Here is a 17,856-nt window from a genome sequence, read left to right on the forward strand (position 1 = left end):
TGCACCCCTATGTTCATAGCAGCACAATTCACCATAGCTAAGATTTGGAAACAGCCTAAGTGCCCATCAGTAGATGAGTGGATTAGAAAACAGTGGTACATCTACACAATGGAATACTATGCTGCTGTAAAAAAGAAGGAATTCTTACCATTTGCAACAGCATGGATGGAACTGGAGAGCATTATGCTAAGAGAAATAAGCCAGTCAGAGAAAGATAAATATAGCATGATCTCACTCATTTATGGAATATAATGAACAACATTAACTGATGAACAAAAACAGATCCAGAGACAGAGAAGCATTGATCAGACCGTCAAACCTCAGAAGGGGGTAGGGAAGGGTGGGGGAATGGGGAGAGATCAACCAAAGGACTTACATGCAAGTATATAGGCCTAACCAATGGACACAGACAATAGGGGGGTGAGGGCATGAGTAGGGGTGTGGGGGGTAATGTGGGGATAAGGACACATATGTAATAATCAAAGAATTTTTTTAAAAAGAAAATGTTCAAACTTTAAAATAACACATTAGCTGTTCTTAGGAGTTATACATGATATATTTTCAGAATGCCTCATTAGCCACATTGCTGTAAAGAAGTCTTAAGTTTGCTTCCTATAATGATTTTTTTCCCATTTGTAATGCTACAAACATAAGAGTACAAACATATTTTGGACCTGCAGAAATGCACGTCTTATTTTTTTGTTTGTTAAGCCACTTTTGGAAAGTTCAAACATTCTTTTGTAACCCCATGAAGCATGCAAAGTAAATATAATTGAATATCCTTTAAGTCCAATGAGAACAATAACATTTATCCTTTATTTTTAAGAGATCCAACAATAAGACTTTAAAAAAAAATCGAATGTATTTCTTTGGAGCCTTATTGGATGAACAATTCCTTAGGTAGTACAATTATAATGAATAATGAATAGGCTATTCTAGAAAATTCAAATCTTAGTTTTTGAGAATATATGGTCAGCAGTAACATTACATTATGTAATACAGAACTACAGGAATTTTATCCACAAATTAAACTGGAATTCAGCAAGGTCTCCAGGGCCTGTCCTTTACCTCATTCATTGAATTACACTTATTCCAAATAACCCTTAGGCAATTGCAAAAAAAATGTAATTGACTTATAGTTTTTGAGGAGCTCAGCTAGTATCTGCGATTTACATTAATCAATATGTACCCTATTCACAAGAAAAACCTATAATGAAAATCACCAAAGGAATAGAATCATACAGAAATATGTACTCTCTTCCTGTGTTTCTTTGATTGATGAAATAACTTTTATATATATTCTATAAAGACATCTATAAAATGGAGGTTCTTTTTCAAGAACTATATTATCTCTATGTTGACTTGAGTAGTTTAGCAGCTGAGAAGATCTCAAGAGTATTTTGCTTTAAGCAATACTTCCTCAAGCCTTTATTCGACACATTTCTCTCATAATAGCTCCAGAAGATTTCTGTGACTGATTATTCTATGTGATTCATTCAAAATACACTGAAAGCTAACATTATGCTCATACTGAAAATGGCCAGGAATTAGAAACACAATATTTTAACCTGTTCCCTTGATAAAACCCCATTTCCCTCCTAGTTTTCAACCTTATATATATAAAATAAATTTTTCAGGCTCTATAACAGTCCTCACAGTTACAGGCATAAAGGACTCCCATTATAATAATGATTTTCAAAACAATATAATGTTTAAAATTACTTTTAGTCAACTGGAAAAAAAATGGAGACATAGATACTATTATCATTTAAATGCTAGTCCAGTGATTTTTCTACCACTAGAGGCACACTGGTGTGCCACAAGAATTTTTAAAACATGCAATACCTGACTGTTTAGTCAAAGGCACTGACCTCTTTTCCCTTAGATTGTAAAAAAAAAAAAAAGCCAATATAGCAATAGCTATCCAGTGTGAATGAATCAAAATTACCTATTTTTTTTTGTCAGATTGGCAGAAGAGGTGGTAATGTAAGAGCCTTCAGGTAGCATTGATGAGTGAGTGTCTCTGTGAGTGCAGGAAGCTGAGTGATGAGAAAGTACCCACAGTTTGCCTTAGAGGTTGAGCTACAAGCTGATGTAGTTAGTACTTTTATTTAAAAATTAGGACAATATAGCTTAAATTATTTTAATTTCTGTGAGCTTCTAGATGCAATTCCATGCAATTGGAATTGGATAGTTCTTTACATAAAGAGAATGAGAATTATCTAAGACCTCTTTTATTTCCGTCCTTGGTGCCACAGGTATGGGCATCCTAAATTATCAGACAGAAACAGGAACTTAGCTTTTATTAAAGGAAATGCTGTCCAAGACATTTACTTCTTAAAATGTTTACAACAGAATAACTACAGCTATATAGGATACAATACACACCTAAACTTGATTCTTTTCTGCTGTATATGTAGCAAATATCTTTCTCACTTAGTCATTTACACTAACTGCCAAATGCATTTGCTGTAAATAATAGCCAAACTGCACACATCATCATAGAAGAGAAGCAAGCGCAAGCAGTACTTATCCATCGTTCATTGGCCAACTTGCGAACAAGCATAGACAATTATAAATTAGCCTTCTTAGCAATTCTGAGATTTGAGTCCCATAGGCAGATGATGTTTTCAGTAAAAGTTCTAGAAAGTATCTGGTGATTCATGTGGCTAGAGGTCAAGAGAGATGCCCCATTTGGTGGCATGAGCTCTTCCTTCATCACATCCACCAGTTACTTCTCTGGGACCAAAAGGAAAGGGAGACTGCTCCACCAGAAACCACAATATATTTTTTTCCATATATAGTAACGCTGCAGTCTCCCTCCTATTATTTCAGTCCTCTAAAGTAGATGCCACTTTCTTGGACTCTAACTGCAGAATTTTAAGGATTAAATTGACCGTAAGGATTATTTTATTGCCTAGGAAAGTTAGACCCTGCAATATCAATTGCATGACTAATTAGTGGTAAAGCTGGTGAACAAACAATCTGCAAGACTTCTCGCCCATCCCCTTGTACTACACCATCCTGCTGCTTTCCATTCCTTCTCCTTTTATTCTCAGGACGTAGTTGAGAAGCATTGGAATAATGTTTTGCTGGCACTTCTTTAAGCATTTTCCTTCTCCATACATGCAGAACAATCAGGCTGTTGAGCATAACAACTTGTCTAATTCTTAAAGAATCTCTATTTTTCTCCAAACAGCCTCCAAACCAGTGGATTTGAAATTATGCACTGGCCCTGCTCCTAACACCACGCAGCTGTGCCACATCCCCTGTCCAATTGAATGTGAGGTTTCACCTTGGTCAGCTTGGGGACCTTGTACTTATGAAAACTGTAATGACCAGCAAGGCAAAAAAGGTATGTAATGTTAACATGGCATACTTGGAGTTCTCATCAATTGCGTTAAACCATGAGTTATTTAAAAAGTCTACTCTGTTTCTCTTGTAGTTATTCATTTGTGATATTTTCCAGAATGGCTAAAGGGTATTGATTGTAAAGGATGAATAAACCTAGTCTGGTGATGGTACCAGAAGATTGAAATTGAAGTAAGCAAGATACTTGGTAATTTAGACAACAGATGGAGAATGTCTAAGGCAATTTTGCACCGTGGTTATAATTAGCTGTGGTGCCAGGCTGACCTGGATTGGAAACCCTACTCCGTCTTATATTGTTTAGATAAGTTAATTAACTTAATTAACTTATCTAAATCTTTGTCCCTTTATCTTTGAGGGGGATGTAATAATATCTGCCACCCAAGTTTTCTCTAAAGATTCAATGAGATAATAATCATAAAGCTCTTAATTCAGTGCCTGACCCGTAGCTAGTGCCCAGTAAACAGAACTCATTACTCTGAAGATAAAAACAAAAACAAAATGCTATTGATTTTATGATGCAAATGATACTTCTAGGAAGAGTAGAATAAATGCAGTGGCTTGTTATGTGGTAAGCAAGGTGGGATAATTTTAACATGATCCGGTAATGAAAATCATTTCCCCGTTTTCTTTCAAAGGGTAGTATCCTAGCGATTCCAACATGTTCACATAGCAACAGACATGAATTTTGTTATACATTGTCAGGAAGGCAACACTTAGGTGCTACAAAGGCACAGAACAGGACTTTGACTACTCATTAGAGTCCAGATGGTTTATATCCCTAATTCTAATTTCCAGGGAGTTCAAAATCAACTAAGTCTCAAAGGGACAATTTCCTGGGACTATCCAACTTATCAGAAGTTCCTTTTCAGATTTAATCATGCGATAGTATTGAAGAATTTGAATAGCACTTTTGTCTGGTCATGAATATTTCTGAATAGCTTGATATTTCATTGTTTCTTTGAATATTTTATAACTGCAGACTTTCTAAGTCAAGCAAAATCAATCTAGATCTCTCTTTTTCTCTCTCTTCCTCCCTCTTCCTACAGCCCTTGAGGATGTGATGGGAGATAGATGGCATGTCTTGCCTTATTTTTACTATAGTAAGCTAACACCAAAAGTTTCTCTTTGGCCATTATGTTTATTCATTCATTTATATATTTAATGAATTATTAATAAACTCACATTAGCCTGCAGTGGTTGGCAAACTGTGGCTCGCGAGCCACATGCGGCTCTTTGGCCCCTTGAGTGTGGCTCTTCAAAAAAAACCACGGCTTGCAAACCACATGCTTCTCTTTGGCCCCTTCAGTGTGGCTCTTCCATAAAATACCGCCTCTTCCACAAAATACGGACTTCTGCGCATGGGCCACGAAGTTTCAACTGCACTGTACGCCATGCACAGAAGTCGGTATTTTGTGGAAGAGCCACACTCAAGGGGTCAAAGAGCCGCTTGTGGCTCTCGAGCCGCAGTTTGCCGTCCACTGGCCTAGAGTTTGAGGATATACCAGTGATTAAAGCAGATATGATTTATACCTCCTAACCTCATCCACCTTTCACTCAGAGTTTTTTGGGTTTTTTTCAGCCTTCTACAATATTCAACCCTCGATGGTAACAATAAATATTTTCCTTCCCCAAATAATTCAGGTTTCAAACTGAGGAAGCGGCGCATTACCAATGAGCCCACTGGAGGCTGGGCGGGCACTGGGAGCTGCCCTCACTTACTGGAAGCCATTCCCTGTGAGGAGCCGTCCTGCTACGAGTGGAAAGCAGTGAGGCTTGGAGACTGTGAACCAGACAATGGAAAAGAGTGTGGTCCAGGCGCTCAAGTTCAGGAGGTTGTCTGCATCAACAGTGATGGTGAGCCAGACCTACCTGTTCTGCTTTTGTGATTGTCTGTTTGACCCTGTGCTTTACCTTGTGATAAAAGTCTCTCTCATCTTCTCTCATCATAATTGGTTCCATTTAAAAACACAGAAATAGCTGCTGCTTCTTTCATTCTTTCCTTAGCTCCTTCTATCTCCCTCCCTCCCTCCCTCCCTCTCTCCTCCTTCCTTTGTGGCAGTAAAGAGGTTCTTTGAACAATCACAGTATTTTTTTCATTTGAAAACAGGTAAAACAGACCAAGAATTAAATCATCATTAGGCCAATAATGTATTAAATTGCCAAATTTTAAAATAATGGGAAAAGGTAACATTTTTCTAAGTGGTATTTTTCCCCCCAAAGAAAATGAGAAGCGTTATAAGGCTTGGTTGACTTGTCTTGAGAAGCCTTTATTTCACATCCTGATATTACAGCTTAGTGATATAATTTAATTTCCAGATTCCAGAGCCACTGGGCCTATCTCACCCTCGAGTTCTTGCATCATCTTTCTGAGCGCTAGGCCCTCCCCTCTGGGAATGTCAGACAGCCACTGGGATGGTGATTTTCCACGGTTCTTTTCCTGAGCTGCCTTGGACTTTTACAACTGAGTTTTGTTTGATAAAATATCCTGTCTTGTTAGCCCTGACATAAGATTTTACATTCTTTCCAAGAGTGCTGCTACTGTTTTAAGGAGATCCCCTTACTCTTCAGCAATCCCTGGGTCACACTTAGGAAACAGACCTTCCCCAGACATCGTTTAAAACCCCTGGCTCAGAGCATCTCTAAGGCCCCTTCCCACTCTCGAATCTTATGACTCTGCACAGCAGGGCAGCATGAGCACCGTGCCCCAGGGGCCTGTGGTCTGACAGTTTATGCTGTTTCCAGCACACAAGGAAGCATTCTGGCGCCCTCGGGGGCACTGGGACATCTGGTAGCCATCATAATTCCTCCTATCCCATTTTCTTACAGCATGCAGGGCTGCTTCCTCCTGTGAGGCAGTCACTGTTCAGTAGAGAAAGATAGTCTCTGGGGTAAGAGAATGGCAGACACTGTCAGCACTGCGAAATTAGCCTTTCGACTTTGAAACGTACAGCGTCTTCTTTGTCCAGAGTCCAAGGTAGCCAAGCAGGACAGCACCAGGTAAAATCCACACCAGCGCCTGCGGTTGGAAGGTGAAGAAAGGGATCATTGATCTGGTAGTTTGCACTGAAGGTCATCTATTTTTCTTTTTTTCTCTGTAGATACAATTAACTAGGATACAGCCTCTCGTTAGCTTTTTACCCAGTTCTGCCCTAAAAAAGGAGATTCACATCTAGGAAAAAAGAAAGCAGAAGGAACACATTCTGTTGCACTTGCACACCCACTTCAAATCCTCGTTTGGATTCGATGGCCCCCTCTGTGTTTCCTTCTGAGCTGCTGTAGAAGCAGTAAGGGTCATATTTATTTTGGCATCATTGGAAACTCCTTTACTGATACCACTTCTTGATTTTTCCCCTCGATTGAAATAATTTTCTTTTATCCTCCTGTAGACCGATGGAGGAACCGGATCCCATGTATGTGGTATATTTGGGCAAGCTAAAGTAAAAAAAAAAAATGCTGAGCTGAAAAGTTAATTGCCCGTGAAACTTTTGCCCAAATATTATCAGATGAAAAATCAGATCTCACTTATTGCTGTGCTCTTCCTGCATGTTTGTGCAAATTGGGTATATCTTAAATATACTAGAGGAACTAGCTATTTAAAAAAAATACCAGCGCTTAGTTCTAATTTTGTCAGGTAAAATATTTTGTAACACAGATATTTACCTCTTAAGTTGTCTTGTGGAACATGAAAGAACAAGCAAAAGAATGAGTTAGCTATGCCTGGTTATATTGAAGAGTGATGTATGTTATAACTTAAAAGGCAAACTGATAACTCGCAGTACATATAAGCTGGTTTCACTTCATCTATTGCACAGAAAGAAGGAATAAAAAATGGTAAGATGTATGCTATGGATATTGGATTCGTCATTATTGTCCTTTATTAGGACATCTCTTTCATCATTAAATTTTACATCCTGGCATTAATTAGTTGTAGTGCAGCTCAATATTTTAACTGGCTCAACTACAGGGATGTATAAAATCAAGAAAATTCTCTGTTATTGTATATCCTAGAGGCTGTTCAAATTTCTATGTCATTGAACCATAATTGAGCTGGTAGAAGCAGAGCAAAAGCTGGAGCCCTGTAAATACTCCTCCAGTATTGTTACCATGTGGTTGGTCACCTAGTAAGTGTTTAGCAGCTGCACCAAATGTTGTTTTATAATTAAATCGAACCCAGGGAATTAAAGTTGATTAGTTGTACAGGCTCTACCTCTAGGCCTGGCTGCAACTATAGATTTTGCTTTATAATTAAGTTAAAGTTCAGCTAGGGAAATGAAGAATTGGAGTCTATGAATACAGAAAATAATAAAAATACTTTTTTTTTTACCTCCCACATTCCTCATAAATTTACAACCTTGTTAATGACCTTAAAACATTTAAAACATCTATTTTTTTCCTGAAATATTCTTGTCTGGGCTTCCAGAGATCATTAAGATTTGCTGGTGCTGGTCTATTTTTTATTTTTATTTTTTTCATTTCTCCAGTGTCTTCTAAGGAGTAGGATTGGGAAGGGTTGTGAGAGCACCCAGGAGTCCTATGTAAATTCTCTGGCAGGTAGAGAAGTATAACAGAAGGAATTCAGAGAATTCAGAAACATTTTATGTGTAATAGAAAAAAAATATCACAACTTAAAGATGCTCAGAAAAGCAATTTTAGATCTCTGAGCACAAATACAGGAGCTACTTACTCCAAATGTCTGGTGGTAAATTGGTGAGCCTGGATTGGCTCAATGAGAAAACCCAAACCTTCTCTACTTTAGATTTTGCAAAATTTGCCCTTGTTTCAGTTGAAGGTGTAAATTTGGTGAGGCAAGAGTATTTTGTACCCCAAATCGGTTGGTTAGAGACAAAACTAAGCAAGACTATTAGGCTGAAAGTGGGAAAAAGAAAATCTATTGTCTTATTGATTTCTTAAGAAGAACTTAACCAAATATTGTTTTCATATTTTCCTCCCCTGTGGAAAAAAATAAATGATGCCATCCGTATCTGATTACCATGTGCTCTATTTCAGGTGTCAGAGTACTGACACCTCTCTGTGCCAATTTCAAAACCACAGTTTTGTTATTTTGTCTTGGTACTTTTTTGAAAATCAATGAACCTCAGCAGTTTTGAAATGCCTGCAACTTCTATGCCACCTTTCTTCTTTTTCTACCCATTAGTAAAAGTTAACATAGGGACATTCATGTAGAGGACTCCTGTTTATGCTTAACAGAATTTTATGAAACCAAACAATTACATTTCTATGGAAATAAATTGATACAACAATTCATCCTTACATGGCTATTAATGGTGCAGTAGCAAGAGCAGTGACCGGCCAGGACTCGCAGAGTGTATTATGCTATTCTTAAAGCACTATGGCTCTGGTTCAACTCTCTCCTCTTCCATTGGGTAAAACATATAAAAATTCAAATAAAGGGGAATATCATTTTATGGATAACTGCAAATCACTCTAACTTATTGGTTAAAAGTACCAGTAACTGACTTTAAATGTCATTAACAACCAATTTTTTATTATGTACCTAAAATCTGATTGTAACACACCACTGTGTCCTATCACTATGAAAGTATTGGATTAATAAGAACATCCAGTAACCAATTCCTCATGTACAGATAGGACTTGAGATAATATTAGATGCTTATAAATCATATGTAAATAGATATATGATATCTTACCATATGTATGTGAATTCATTATATGCAGACATTTTTCAATTTATTGTGTGAGAGGCTAGATCTGTTTTTGTAAAGAGTGTCCTAGTTCCCCCAGTAGCAGAATTTCCTTAAAAGTATGCTGTAAAATCAGATTTCTAAGTCTTCTCTATTGGCCAAGTGAATTACAAACTATTAAGGTAAGTCCCAGAAAATCGCATTTTTACAAAGCTTCCTGGATGGTTCTGCTGTCCAGTGAAGGTTGTGCAAATGACAATAGGTTGGGTTTTTTTGTGGAACCTAAAACCCAACTCTGTTATTAGAGGAGAGGGAGCAAAACACCAGAAATAGAAAGAGAGAAATTATAAGATTTATCGTTGAGACTAATATTTTGCTTGATCGGGGATATACATAAACTCTCCTAAAATCATAGGACAGGTCAAGGGTTAGGATACACAGGGTTTATTCAGGATGCACTCCCAGGAGAAATGGGTAAGACAAGGGGGAACAAAGAAGCAAAATAAAAATGTCAATTCATATGTATAGAGCTAGATGAGATTGCAATTTCAGAAGCATGATCACTCTCTGGAACTGGAATCTGCTTCTTAACACCAATTACACAGCCATTACATGAAAAAGCTGATCTTTTTAAATGCAAAAATACGCCCTATAACTGAGTTGTTTTTCCATAATTTAAGCAATAAATCAACTAAGTTTCCTTCCTGTAGAATGCTCCGCTATTTAATGTGTGTGGAATATAATTAGGTTGGATATTATGCTTAAATCTAAGGTCTCTTACTTTACAATTAGGATAATCTAACAATGTTGGCAGGAGTTTGTTTCCTATAACTGAATTGAGATTCTCTATTTAATTTGTTGCAAAGATGAAATTTTTCTTTAATTTAAGGCAGTGGGTTATTTTTCACTATTGGTTTGTAGTAATCACAATTTTACTTTGGCCTTAAAAAATCTGACATCAGATACCGTGATCTGTCTTCTGTGTGTGTTTGTTTTGGGTTTGTAAACTCTCAGGATTGAGCCCATGTTCTTTTGCATAGCAAAATGCCTTAGCAAAGAAATAGAATTTTAGAGTTTTCTTTTTTAAAGTAGTATAGATTTAGCTGAAGCCTCAGATGAAAGTTAAATAACCAGTAATTTACTTACCACTTAATGATCCTATATAATAAAAGGCTAATATGCAAATTGAACAGTGGAACAACTGGTTGCCATGACATGCACTAACCACCAGGGGTCAGACGCTCAACATTGGATCTGCCTCCTGGTGGTCACTGCGCTCCCTCAGGGGGAGCACCACTCAGCCAGAAGCCAGGTTCAAGGCTGGCAAGTGCAGTGGTAGTAGCGGGAGCCTCTCCCACCTCCACAGCAGCAATAAGGATGTCTGACTGCCAGCTTAGGCCCACTCCCTACAGAGTGGGCCTAAGCCATCAGTTGGACATCCCCCAAGGGCTCCTGGATTGTGAGTGGGCACATGCCAGGCTAAGAGACCTCTCCCCCCCGTCCCCCGAGTGCACAAATTACATGCACTGAGCCTCTAGTAATGATATAAATTCCCAGTAAGTGTTAACTGCTACTTCAAATGGCAAGTATAAGAGAAAACAGCCTTGCACTTTATCAGTGTTGGTCAAATGCTGGGTCAGTAAAATGCCAGTAGGGATAAAAAACACATCTTTCTGTCAAATTGGACAGGAGTTTGATAATTAAAATTAATAACTAATTTTAACTACCTAAAGGTAGAAGAAGGTAAAGGGTGAATAAATGGTGATGGAAGGAGACTTATTTGACTTGCAGTGGTAAATACACTATACAATATACAGATGATATATTATAGAATTGTACACCTGAAACCTGTATAATTTTATTAACCAATGCCACCCCAATAAATTCAATTAAAAAAGAAAGGAAAACAACAAAAATAACCCAGATGTACCTCATTCCTTATATCAGTGGGCCTCTTGTCTTTTTGTGACTCTGCTTATCTCCTGTCAGACTTTGTCCTCTCATGACCTCATTGGTTCTAGACTCTCTTCCTACCTCTCAGGCCCTATGTCATTTAACTATTACTGGTAACAAGCCACCTCCAAACTCACTGGCTGCACCCAAAACCAATGAGAATTCCTGCTCAAGCTTTCCCTGGGCTCACCTATGGAGGTTGGACTATGACTGAAGGTCCAAGGTGGCCTCCTTCCCATATTTTGCAGTTGGTGCTGACTGACTGCTGAGGTATGTTGATGCTTCTCCATAAGGACTCCCACCTTAGACCAACTTTCTTACATGGCTGTTTCAAGGCACTGCTTTATTAGGACAAAAACAGAAGCTGACAGGCCCTTGAACTTGTACAGTGTCATTTCTGCCACTTTCTATTGGTCAAAGCAAACCACAATGACAGTGCAGTTATAATGGGCAGGGACATAAGTTGTACCTCTTGATGAGAGATCTTACAAAGAATTATGGCAAAGAATTTAATTTACTGCAGTCCACTTTTAATCACAATTGCTTTTACTCCTCCACATGCAAAATATAATCCCTCAACATCCAAGGCCACCCTAATTCTCATGCAATTAAACATGAAAGGAGAAGAGAAATGAAGAGGCTGTTGCTGTAACTCAGGGAAGAGATGAAGCTTTGGTAAGGGTTGAACAATGGAAGGGTGTGTGCTAGTTTAGAAGAATTAAACTATTTGGGAAGAACAAAGGTAGGTAGTGAATAGAGATATTGGTATATATACTGGGATCAGGTTTTCCTTTCTGGGGGGTCACAGGTCTCCCACCACAAATCCTATCTTCATCATCATGCCATTTAGCTGCTTAAAATTTCTTGCTGGCTTCCTGTTGCTTTTTGCATAAAGTTCTAAGCCACTGGAGAAATCATAGAATGTTTCCCCTGATTTTATTTTGCCCATTTTACCAATTGCTTTTTCTATCCTTTATTACACCATTGTATATTTTATAGAACTTGGTTATTTATCCTTTACTGTTACCCATCCTCCCCTCTATGGAGTTACTATGGAGTCAGGAGCATGACTTATTTTTGTAGACATATTTCCTAGCACTGTGCTCTACATAACAGATTGTCAGTAAGTTTCTGATTCATCAATAATTTCTTGCTTTCTCTTATCCCTAAACATCACATATTTTTAGGAAATTACTCAATTTCTCCTTAAGTAAACTTGTGTTATTGTACTGACTGAAAATTTAAGCTTTATCTACCAGATATCAGATAAAGCATGACACTAGATTGCACACTCTATTACTATCTCAAAGTACCTTCACATTCCATTACCCTCAAGTCCCAGTGCACCAGAGCAAAAGAGCTACTGACTTTGCATAAAGAGAAAAAAAAGATAAACAGAATGTACATAAAAACCTATAATCTGGAGGGTTTCTCTCAAAGCTTTTATCATTAGACTGTTTTTTGTTGAGATTCAATTTTCTGGAACCCAGTCATTGAAGCACAGGGTCTAGGTTCAGATAACTTTCTTTGGTAAGTTATTTAAATTCTCTGTGATTAAGTTTCCTCATCTGTGAAATAAGGATAGTAAAATTACCTACTCATAACATTGTTGTGAAGTATGAGTGAGTCAATATATGTTCAGTGCTAAGAACTGTGCCTGACACATAATAAATACTGTTTAAGTAATCATTGTTACTATCATTCTTCTGTGATGAATTCAATAGTGAAAAAGTTAACTAAGCACAAAGACCATTCTTTTTTATTTTACTAAGAATAAGAATTTTACTACTTACCCATAACTGATCAAATGATTTACAGTCTATCATTTATTTTTATAATGCCCTTATTAAATAACATCCTCATAAATATTCTACTATAACACCCTCATAAATAAACTTATTTTAAAAGAATGTGTATATAATTTTAAAGAAATGAGTGCATTCTTTCTGTTCTATTAACTATTATAAAATAAGTATATAACAGTAAAATTTCATAATAGAACATTTTTTCACATGTTACACAAGCAAAACAAATCTAAATTATATTTTTTCACTTGACACATTGTATTGATTCAAATTACAATTCTAGTCATGTCTTTTGAAGAGAATTAAGATTGTTTCACCAAATTTATGAAATTAATTATTGTAACATATTGCTATTAATTTTAAAGTAGATTATGAGTGTGTATTTTTCTATTTGTATGACCTAACTATTGCACTGAGTGTGTCATATCAGGAACATGCAGTTTTCTTAGGAAGATAAGTCACTGACTACAGCTAAAAATAAGACTTAAGTTGATTTATATAAGATCAGGATATATTGTTGTGGAATGACAATTAAACACAATGAGAAAAGAAATCTGTATTAATCTTTGAACTTTAAGACTGCATTAAGTGGGAGCTAGGGAAATATATCTTCCCCAAAACTCACCAATAATCCCCCAAACTCACCAGTAATCCACATTAGGTAGTAATAGAGGAGATGCTATTTAGCTATGATTCTCAATCTGAGATTTCTTATATATTAGGGGCACCTATTATTGAAACAGGGCATCCTAGCTAATAAAAGGGTATTATGAAAATTAACCATCACTCCATCATTCCCTCACTCCCTCACTCCATCACAAAGATGGCGGCCGCCACTGAGCTGGAGCGAGCAGGAGGTTTAGGTCACCCCAGCGATGGAGGACGCCAAGCTTCTCGCCTGCCCTGCCTACCCTGAGCTCCGCTCAAGGATAGAAAGTTTCAATTATAGAAGATAAATAAATCCCAGATACCTGCTTCCAGCCAGTGTGGCCTCCGCTCAAGGAGGGCCTTGTAGCCTTGGTTGCCAGGGGCAACCCAGGCTTCGAGCTGGACTAAGGCAACAAAGTTTCAATTATAGAAGATAAATAAATCCCAGATACCTGCTTCCAGCCCACCGGCATGTCCAGCCTGAAAACGACCATCAGACCCTCACCCATGCTGGCCAGGCACCCCAGTGTGGACCCCCACCCTGAAAGGGGTGTGGCCAGCCTGAAAAGGGCCCTCACCCCCTTACCCAGGCTCATCAGGCACACCAGAAGGGACCCTTATCCTGAAGGGGCTGTGGCTAGCCTGAAAACAGCCATCAGCCCCTCATCCAGGCTGGCCAGGCATCCCCATGGGGTGGGGGTCCCCACTGGGGGACTTGACCAGCCTGAAAACAGCCATCAACCCCTTAACCAGGCTGACCAGGCACCCCAGCGGGACCCCCACCCTCATCCGGCACACCCTTCAGGGCAAACCAACCGGCCCCCACCTGTGCACCAGGCCTCTACCCTATATAATAAAAGGGTAATATGCAAATTGACCCTAACAGCAGAAGGACTGGGAATGACTGGTCACTATGACACACACTGACCACCAGGGGGCAGACGCTCAATGGGAGCCTCTCCCGCCTCCTCAGCAGCACTAAGGATGTCCAACTGCCGCTTAGACCTACTCCCTGCTGGCAAGTGGACATCCCCCAAGGGCTCCCGGGCTGCCAGAGGGATGTCTGACTGCCATCTTAGGCCCGATCCCCCAGAGCATGGGCCTAAGTCAGCAGGTGGACATCCCCTGAGGAATCCCAGACTGTGAGAGGACACAGGCTGGGCTGAGGGGACCCCCCCCACCCCCCCAGTGCACATATTTTTGTGCACCAGGCCTCTAGTGTTGTATAAAAAGCCACAAGATAACTACAGTGCATTTTCTTAGCTTTCATTTTGGCCAATGGGCTAAAAGGGATAGAGAAGAATGTAAGTAAAATTAACTAATAAAAATTTTAAATCTTTTATCCTATACCTTAAAATTATAAGTCTTTGATCAAAAGGGATTGCTAAATTGTTTAAAACTTTAAAAGATATATATATATATTAATTATATGTTGCTTGCCTCCTCAACATTCTTTCATTCTCTTCTCTCATCTACTGTGCCTCAGATTTTTCTTTAAGAAATTCATGTGTCCCCTAAACTAAACCTATTCACGAGGCTTGCTGAGATTGAGCCCATTTCTCCTCCAAGGCTGTAACTCATCTACCTAGCCATAGTGACTGCATTAAGGATGAACATATGACCTAATTTGGGCTAGCAACAAAAAATACACCCAAGAACTTGTGCAGAAATAACTAAAGGAGACACTGGAACTGTCCAGAGTCACCACATAAAGTTGATGATATTAAAGGCAGGAGGAGAGATGTAAGTATTTGTTGGTGTCATCTGAGCCATTGGCTCTGCCTTCACCTGAAGCCATTTTAGTTATTACCTGAAGCTATTATTTCAACCAGTAAAGTCTCTTCATTATTTTTACCCAAAAAGGGGTCTGATACTGAAAAAGATTAGAAAGGTCCTGCTTTAAATGAGTGGCTACCTGAGCTTCTATTTTCAGATATATACTAAATTCACCTGTAAGAAATTAACCACTCTCCATTTTTTAAAAAGAATCTGTCTATGACAACATTTGCAAAACTCCTAGAGTATATGAAACAAGAGTCTAATGTGGCCTTTCCAAATAAGTTAATTTCTGAGAAGATTTCTCAGTGGCAAAGCTGCAGGTGACTATCTGGTTGAAAGAAGAGGCACTTGTTTTGTCTCTGCAGAGCATTTGATGTTAGGATGAGAAAATGGCATTGTCCTTACCAAAGCAGAAGGCAGCCAATCAATGATTCTCTTTTATCATTGATGTTTCTACCCATTTCTCCTTCTCCCTTCCTCTCTCTGAAATCAATAAAAACATTTTTTAAAAGATTCCGAAATGTCAACTTTGATCCAAAGCTACATTAGCATTTTTAATAAGAAATTTCTGCAGAGAGCCTCCTTCGGGCTTTTCTAAGATACAGAACCCAGCAGATGGTTACATTCCATGAGAAAGCTAGAACCCTCTAGAGAAGTTCTGATTACATAAAGAATTGGTTTGAATATTGGTTAAATTTTCAAGAGTCTTCTACCAAGACACATTCATTCATTGCTTCCACATTTATTGTGCCTCTCTGGGTCAGGCATTGTAGCTTGTGCTGGTGATACTCATATTAATAATGACAGTTTCTGTCCAACAAGCACCCACTATGTAGTGGGAGATGGGAAAATATGTAGTCAAATTGTTTTAACATAGTGCAATAATTTCTAAATTAGAGATATGTTCAGAGTGCTAAGGGGCAGAGTGGGTAGGGTTTACTTTTTATCTTGGAGGCCACTGAAGGCTTTAGAAAAGTGATGACTTATGTGTTAATGCAAAGGATAAATAAAATTCGTAAGAAGGTCAGTATATTTTAGGCTAAAATCACAGCTATGCAAAAGCAGAGAGGTGTGAAAGAACTTGAGATGTTGGCGGAGCTGCAAATATTTGGGCATGTCACTGCAGAATTTGTGTTTGGGAAGTCGGAGGAGAGTACCAGATCATAAATAAAGGCCAAGTTAAGAGACTCTATTCCATTCTATTTGGAATTAAAAGTATTCTGCCAGGGAAGTGGTATGATCAGATCATTTGGAAATAGAACTCCAAGCCACAGCAGGGAGGAAGGGAGGTTGAAACAGATGCACTTGTTCTTTTTTAAACTAAACCAACAAGTGTGGCTATGAAACAAAATTTGATCTAGGTATAATCTTGAGGTTTTTATAGCAATGAAATTTGTTTTTAACCAGTGATGTTGATGCTATGTTGCTCACCTGTCACACAGTAAATTTAGAAAGTGGGAAAATCTATCCATATGTTTTAGAATCTGTTTTATGTGAAAGACCTATTATGGGTTGTCATAATGTAAAGAAGGAATGATCCAAATTAGTATAATACAGCAAGTAAATGAAGAAAGAAGTTATATTGAAGACTACTTTTTATGTATTTTAAGAGTCCCTGACAATGTAGTGAAAAGATTATATTTCATAATTATTGGTAAAATCTATATCCAAGCTTCATGCACACATACCTCTGACATCTTCATAATAATGTTAAAGATTGATATATCACAATAATAGTGGTGAAAGCTGTAATTTTTAAGTATTACGCTTTATGTGCCAGAAGTTCTTGAAAAAATAACAGTATAATTGCATTAATTTTGTTATTTATAAGTAATAGGTTGTTTTAAGTTTCACATGCCTGGACTTGATCTATAACCTTATTAACAATGATTAAGATGTTCATTATTCTTTCATTTTTAAGTTTAAAATTGATTTTCTTATAGTTTCAATTTGATATGAAGAATATTTATGCGTTTTATGGTTTTTAATACATTCATTTATAACATTATTTCTTAATGGGGTAGATAGTGCTGTGTAGATGAACTATACTCAGCCATAGTCTATTGATTGCAGTTGGAGGAAAAAAACAAACCAAAGTTTCATCTGAATCATAAAAGTATCCTTCACCTTCATTCACAGTAATATTCTCTTATTCTAACTTGATTAAAGCCTTTTAAAATGGATTTACTGGTAGCTTAAAGTGTAGCTTTGGTCAATAGAAAGGTTAATATCAATGTGAACAACATAATAATGTGCATGAGAAATATGGCTTTCATGTCCAGAATATGGAACTGTTTATCTCAGGCTAAAATAAAGAAAGTCAGGGCTGGTTGCTGCTGTTTCTTTTAGGATAATCCCATAATCATTTCGTTAAACTCAGAAAAAAGAGCATTTGTTTGTTTTGGAATTCTAAAAATTGTATTTCATGTTGGTTCGGGGTATGCATTGAACATACATTTACAATTAAGTGATTCTTTGTTCCTTTCCACCTTCACCTTACTCATAGAAGAGAATGGCAGTAATTCTTGTGAAGTAGAGTGGCCTCCATTATTCTGGTTTGATTGACCACTTTTGTAAGGTAAGAAATACAGAGTTCAAGGGCTATTCAGGCTGTTTAGAGCTATGTTTTCTGGGGT

The 17,856-nt window shown here is 37.8% G+C and overlaps 1 protein-coding gene across 3 annotated transcripts in view; it reads left to right on the forward strand.

Moving 5' to 3' along the window:
* Positions 1 to 17,856, forward strand: part of THSD7A (thrombospondin type 1 domain containing 7A) — a 186,897-nt gene that overhangs the window by 56,252 nt on the left and 112,789 nt on the right. For all 3 annotated transcript variants that reach the window (XM_015558202.1, XM_015558203.1, XM_015558204.1), the window contains 2 exons: positions 3,200 to 3,355; positions 5,014 to 5,226. In XM_015558202.1, the coding sequence (XP_015413688.1) occupies positions 3,200 to 3,355; positions 5,014 to 5,226 (369 nt within the window). The remainder of the gene's footprint in view (positions 1 to 3,199; positions 3,356 to 5,013; positions 5,227 to 17,856) is intronic.

Source organism: Myotis davidii, unplaced genomic scaffold (assembly GCF_000327345.1).
Source record: "Myotis davidii unplaced genomic scaffold, ASM32734v1 scaffold168, whole genome shotgun sequence".
NCBI classification, from domain to species: Eukaryota; Metazoa; Chordata; class Mammalia; order Chiroptera; family Vespertilionidae; genus Myotis; species Myotis davidii.